This window comes from Sinocyclocheilus anshuiensis, unplaced genomic scaffold, assembly GCF_001515605.1.
Source record: "Sinocyclocheilus anshuiensis isolate Anshui unplaced genomic scaffold, SAMN03320099.WGS_v1.1 scaffold838, whole genome shotgun sequence".
Lineage (NCBI taxonomy): Eukaryota > Metazoa > Chordata > Actinopteri > Cypriniformes > Cyprinidae > Sinocyclocheilus > Sinocyclocheilus anshuiensis.
Window position 1 is genome coordinate 1,258,450 of NW_015539915.1, and position 7,279 is coordinate 1,265,728.

The 7,279-nt window shown below is 35.6% G+C and overlaps 1 protein-coding gene across 1 annotated transcript; it reads left to right on the forward strand.

Moving 5' to 3' along the window:
- Window positions 1-3,768: 3,768 nt before the first annotated feature.
- Window positions 3,769-6,404, forward strand: LOC107686445 (NF-kappa-B inhibitor-like protein 1). Its single transcript, XM_016483449.1, has 4 exons — window positions 3,769-4,205; window positions 4,282-4,394; window positions 4,545-4,653; window positions 5,698-6,404. The coding sequence occupies exons 1-4, from the start codon at window positions 3,932-3,934 to the stop codon at window positions 6,282-6,284; spliced, it is 1,083 nt and encodes a 360-aa protein (XP_016338935.1). The 5' UTR covers window positions 3,769-3,931; the 3' UTR covers window positions 6,285-6,404.
- The last annotated feature ends 875 nt before the right edge of the window (window positions 6,405-7,279 follow it).

Here is a 7,279-nt window from a genome sequence, read left to right on the forward strand (position 1 = left end):
GCAGTTTTCATCCATAGTATGTCCATTTAAACGTCTGCGTTTAGCTTCAAATGGCGTCTTTGATGACAGTATTCTATAACCATTATTTGCATTCTTATCACACTTACAAAACATGTCATCGGCCTGAGTAAATTGTACCATTATAGAATTGTGACTTCACACGTGTAATTGAGGTGAACATACTGTGAAATTACAAATGGCATGACATTTTTGTGCCTTTTGATGTCAAGATCGGAATGCAAATAATGGTTATAGAATACTGTCATCAAAGACGCCATTTGAAGCTAAACGCAGACGTTTAAATGGACATACTATCATCCTGAATGTTTACAAACCTATAATTGGTCTATAGCCTTTGAATGAATGAAAATGCATATTTTTCAATTAAAGAAAACTTAAGAGAGTGTGGGCCGCTTCTGGTGCTTGGATAAGTATCTTAAAAAGGCAAATAAACAAAAATACGAGAAAACAAGTCTTGAACCAGCAATAACATATATTAAAATCTTTTTAAACTACTTATGACCACCTTTAGGCTACTTTAATTTATCACGTTTTATTGTAGGCTTGTTTATTGTGAAACATTTAGTCTAATTTGTGGTAGATAATCTGTTAAGGGAATAGATTTTTCCCTATAGATTTATATTACAACAACACCGGCCCTCGCGTTTTTTGATTTGCGCGAGCCATTCCCATCGCGAAGCTGATGGTCAAACATGTGATCTCTTTGAATTATTTAGAGAAACAGCCACTTTAAAATGCTATGGAGAAAGTCGAAAAGTATCTTAAAAAGGCAAATAAACAAAAATACGTGCACTTCAACCCCCACAATGTTCAAACCCAAACTACGCCCTTGCTGATTGTTTTGTAATACACAGAAAACCACAAAAAACAGGTGGTGATGAGAAAGCCATGATGAAGCAAAGCATCACAAGCAGCTTTTCCCCTGAGGAGGTAAATGCTAATATATAGAAGGTGCACTGTGTCATTCACACAAATACAAAACACCATGGTAACATGCACTAATATTATGCAATAAACATTAATTTAACAATGTTAAATGTTGATACGTTCTGCATGAATGAGTATATTAAATTTACATTTAAACTTGATGTCTATATACATTTCTTAGTAATATGGTATGTTTTAGCAAACACATGCAATTCTGTATCATGCTCATTTTAATTCATTGTTGAGTTACATTTCCTGGAAAACTGATTTTATATTTAGCAGTGAAATCAAGGTCTGTTGATACAACAGGCTTGAAGAATGTCCTGATGGGTGTGGATGATAACCTGGTGCGTCTAGGAATGTTAAATGCATGCCATTTTGTTTTGTTTTAACATACTTCTTAAAAGTTGACTTAACCCTGCCAGTCTGCATTTCAAACACTGGCTGGACTGAGAATGTTTTGTAGTCATATTTGTTTTGAACAAATATGAATGAACTAGGCCTTTGAATAATATGCTGTATTCTGTAGACGGGTGATGTGTCAAGACTGCACTCAGATTTTCGCAATGGACACTTCTCAATGCTGACTTATCCCTCGTCGTTATCTTTAAAAAAAAAAGTTTATGGGGAGATACTTACAATTATAGTGAATAGGGCCATTCTTGGAGTGTTTAAATGCAGACACGCAAACGATTAAGTAGGTTTTGGGAATTCTAAATAAAGTTCTTTCTGTACAGTTAGAAAGGATATCATTCTGACTTTGTAGAAAACAGAATGGGCTTTTTCAGCCTTAGAAGGCTGATGAACATAATTTACACCTTGTCTGACTCATCTGTGCCAGAGGCCCTGGTCTCCCTTCATGCAGAGAAGACTTTTGATCAATAGATTTAGAGGGACTTTTTATTCTGTATGTATAACAAGTGGGTTTGGTGACAAATTTTTGTCCTTCTGGGTCAAGCATTTATACCTTGGGCTCTGTAAAAACAAACAGCATTAATCCTGACTTCCTGTTTACTGCGGTACTAGACAGAGATGCCCCACCTTTGTTTACACTAGCTATGGAGCCTCTTGCAATCTCTTTTCATATTAATCACAGTCTGACTGGTAATTTAAGAGCAGGAAGAGAGCAAAAATTTCCCTTTATAGAAATTATGTGTTATTTTAATAATCTTCCTCATGGTTTTTATTAATTTTGGAGGCTTCAGTGATTTTTAAGCTAAGAGTTTTCCACAAGAGCCCTCGTCAATTTTACCATTTAAAGTAATCATATCATATCATAAGTGTCATATCATAAGTTTATTCCACTTTTGGAGAAAACAAAACAGAAACCTGCTAAATGGACAACACTCCCTCTTTTGGCTGGCAGAATTATTGCCATAAAAATAAACATAATTCCTCAAATTTTTATTCTGTCTCAAAATACTCCAATATTTCTGCCAAAATCGTTCTTTAAGACATTAGATCAAGTGATTTTATTTGAAGTGGTGGCCCAGTTAAAGTTCAGAAAGTATTTACAGCAACCCAAAATTTCTTGCACTTCCAAATTTCTTGGTTTATTTAATTCATAGCATTTTAGTTTGAAGTCAGTTTCACTATGGACTTTGGGTTCCTGCATTGGTTTAAATGGACAAACGCGCAGCATGAGGGACAATTTAATTTTCGCAGGCATCCCAGAACAAACTTCTGAAGCTGGCTGGATTGAGTCAGTCATATTAAATAGTTTCTTGACAAGTACTAAAACCATATAGTAGCAAAACGTTCACTTTTGTGCTGACAAAATATAGCCTATATTTACCTAATATGTAGAGCATAATCTACATTGTGATGTTTCGGAAAAACCAAGCTATAATTAGTTATTTTTACATATGTAGTATTACACAGTCAAAAGTATTTGTTCCTGTAAGGAGCTGTATTTTGACTTTAATAAACCAGTTAATTTACATGTTACCACAGTTAACATTTTGTTTTCATTGTACATTTTGTGTGGGTGCAAAATAAAATCTAATCAACTGCTTTTAAGTGGAAAAACATTATTTAATTTCACCAAATCAACTTGACTTTACATCAACAAACTGAATTTTAATGGGCTAGATCAAGACCGTTGGTTAGGAAAGTAAAAATGAAAGACATTTTCACTTAGGTTTGCATATAAAAAGCACATTTATTAATAGGGTTTCAATTTGGACAGCTGTGCTGAATTAATGTTCAATATTTGTCATGTAACAACAAACTAAGCCTACTCTCAAACATTTGTTGCTTATATACTGTTTCACATACTATTCTTAAAAAAAAATAGAAAAAAAATCCAAACACAACCAAATTCTTTACTTAAGTCAGGGGTAGGCAAATTCGGTCCTAGAGAGACGCAGTCCTGCAGAGTTCAGCTCCAACCCTGAAAACAAAACTCACCTGCCTATAGCCTTAGTAATCCCGAAGACATTGATTAGCTTGTTCAGGTGTGTCTGATTAGGGTTGGAGCTGAACTCTGCAGGACTGCGGCTCTCTAGGACCGAACTTGCCTATTTTTAGCAGCATCATATGACCCCTTTAAGTAACTAAGACCTACCTCAAGGTAATGCCAAAATATTTTGTAGCCTACTTTGCTTGAGAGATACAAATTTAAACCGTAATTTGTCAAATAAAATAAAATAAATAAAAAAATAAAATAAAAAGACTAGTAAAAACTATAAAATGAACTGTAAATTAATTCGAGCTATTTTTAGCTGTGAAAATATATGACTGAGGTTTCTCGGCAAACAGCGACACCTGCAGGTCAACTAAAAACCTGCACGTCAACTACGGAACTGTTGGATTGGATTCCTCCGGAATTATTTTGCAGACGTACTGCAGTGATGTCGTGTAACGTTTGTTTATGACCGTGTTTAAAACGTTGACATGACTTCTCATGAACAAATGGGGTGTTAAAAATATATACATAATATTGTCTAGAATTTAACATCTGCATGTCATCTAATGAGTCCCGATGGTGAAAAGAAAACAGAGAAGAGTTCTGCGCTATGTGGAAGAGGGGAGCCTGATGAAATTAAAGTCGTTCCTTCGTAAACACAAGGACCTGGAGCTGAACTTCACGCAGGGGAAGAAGCACAGAAGCCCCCTACACATTGCCTGTTCGCACGGGGATGATGCAGTTCTCAGACTGCTGCTGAAACACGGAGCAGACCCCCTTCAACCCGACAGAAATGGAGACACACCGCTACATCTGGCCGCAAAAAGAGCCCTCAAACATGGCAAAAGAGGTATGAGCCCGTGTAATATCAACAAACTCTTTCTCCCATTAAACTGTTTTAATGCTGTTCACCTTATTCATCACAGCTTATGATGACCTGGTGGTGCCATTACGAAAAAACTGTCCAGAAGCTATGGATATTTCTAATAAAGCAGGAGTGACTCCTCATGACCTGCTCCAGTGGATGAAGCCTGAGCAGGTGCTGTGAAAATAGAGACTCTTTCAGTCTAAACTATTAAACTAATAATTATTTGGTTATATTAAGTACAGGTTCAACAGATGGTGCTGTCATTTTTAGTTATGCATCTTGAAGTTAATAATATGTCTCATGTTAATTTAACTGAAACAGGGGAACATCAAAAATGAATCCTCACATGTTGATCCAGAGAAACAATGGAGAGAGAAGCTGTTAGGTGAATGTCAGGATGAGTTTTTTGAGACATTCGGACAGTATGATGGTAAGCTTGAACATCCTGCACTATTACTATTATATTTTTTGTAATAGCTGGCTATTCCACGCAATATAGTCTATTGTAAAATAATACATAGATTTATCAGTTAAAGAAATTTGAGATTATTTTAAAAATCTTGTTTGACACGTGTCAAGTTCTTAGAAATGTACTCTATGTATTTGTGTTGGTTAAAAAAAAAAAGTTTCGATTTCTAAAAATGTCATGTGGTGTAACCATCAAGTATAAAATACATATTTTCTTTAGACCTTGAATACATGAGTGTACATGATCTTAATCATTTAGGTTTTGTAGTTTTTAAATATAATTAGAAAATTATTTTTAAACAAATATTATGAATTATTATTATTAAGGTCTACAGCGGTTCTCTATTATCACTTTTTGGTTGCACCACTTGACTTTAATTTTGTGGAAAGAAGACTTTCAAATATTAATAAGGAGTCAAGCAGTTTTAATGATTGTTTTTTTTTTTAGATATACTAATAAGCAATGTTTCCGAAGTACTAAAATTATTCCTTTAGATTTAATTTGTTTTCCATTATACTTCTTCACCCTGATAATTTTGATTTCATGGCCTCCAAAATATATAAGATTATGTATAACTCTATATATAAAATATATTATATTACAATCTAATTAATACAGAAATAATTGAATACAGAAATGTTAAAAACATGCTCATCATAGACGAGGAGTATTTAAGTCAATATTTGTATAAACTGCATTTTTATTGTATTTTTGTACAATACTAAATTATCTAAATTATAATTAGCAAAAATTTTAAATATTTAAGTTAATTACTTTAAAATTATTATTATTATTGTTATTTTAAAAGAGTGTCATTGACCATTATGCATTCAGACCCTTGAATGCAGCAGGCTGTGCAATGCCAGCCAATCAGATTCAAGCTTGCCAGATCAATAAAGTGAGCAATAAGCATCAGACAGTCAGTGAATGGACTGGTCCTCCACAGGTGGACCGTCCAAAGCTGAGGCTACAGTATATTGTATGAATATGTCCTGTTCGCTCCAGATGACTTTGTATGGGATGATAAAGACGACGAGGTAGACTTCGGAGACTGGGCGGATCGGATCAGATGGGAGTATTTTGCCAAGCAACGGGCCAAAGAACAGAGGGAAGCGGCTTCTTCGGGTCAGAAGAGGTCGAAGCGGCGGAAGGAGACGGAGGGGGATGAGAGGAGTCGGAGGGAGCTGCGGCTCAGGCTGGAGCGGGAGCATGAGGAGTACCTGCAGCGTGCAGCTCGTAAGGAGGAGGAGACGCGGCAGGGGAGGAAGAGGCGCTATGAGGAGCGCTGTGCCGCCACGTTTCACTGCTCCTCGAGCAAAGGGCCTGAAGGACTGCTGGGATACGACGACATCCCTTGGCCCGCTCCTCGTGGTTCGCTGGAGGAAATGGTGGGTGTTATGTTACACGGTGCTGATCGATCTGATTCGACTGTTTTTCGGAAGGTGCTCCGTCGCCAGCAGGCCCTCTGGCACCCAGACAAGTTTGTCCAGCGCTGTGGAGGCCGTCTGCAGGAGTCTGATAGGCAGAGGATCCTCGACACCGTCACTGGCCTCTCACAGGAGCTCAACAGACTCGCGCAAAACCTCCGATGACGTAGACTTCTCTGATCTGAGCACCTCACTAAATGGCTTTCAGTCAGGTTTATTTCAAGCTGGTATGTGATTAAGACACTTTTGAACAGTCAAATAAAAAATTTATTGTCTTAGCTTAATGACATAGTTGCTTTATTGAAAGAAGAGGAACAATATTCTCTACATTAATTTATTACTTGAACAATAACTTTTAGAACATCATGCCTGACGATTTAAAACAAAATCCTCATAATTTACAGTGTCACAAAAAACTATTAATTTTAATATTGAACTCCTTTTCATTTTCATTATTTTCTTATAAATGCAAAACACTGTTTTTTTTTTTCAAAATGTTTTTATTACAGAAAAAATACTGATCAAGATTCATCTCTAGATTCATATAAATTTAGTGCTGCTATTAATGATTAGTCATCAATAATTCCCCCCCTATTTATTTATTTGGATTAGTTGATTAATCTAACGATTATCTACTATTTTCTGATTACCCCTTTGGTTAACTTACCAATAAGTAATAACCATAACTTTTGATGTTTACTGTTTCAACAAATAAAACTTTCCCCACATAAAAAAATGAAGTGCCAATAATGGCTGGTTTCTATGATAATCAGAAATGAACTTCTATTATTTATTAAGTATTTCCGGTACATGCCAATTTTAGGAAAGGAAACTAAATTATACAGGTTACCCTCTCATTTGGTACATTATTAAAAAAATCTAGAAAATTTGAATGTTTTTCTTTCTTTTTTTTGGTGGGGGTATTCATATCCAAATTTACCTCAAATCAGGGTCACTGCTCTGACATTTTCTTTGCTGTAGTCGCAGTCGGCCCTACATAAATAAGACGGTTTGCTCTCTTTTTGTTTTAACTTTTATACTTAGTATGATCAACATATTGCATATTTACATTTACATTTAGTCATTTAGCAGACGCTTTTATCTAAAGCGACTTACAAATGAGGACAATAGAAGTAATCAAAATCAACAAAAGAGCAATT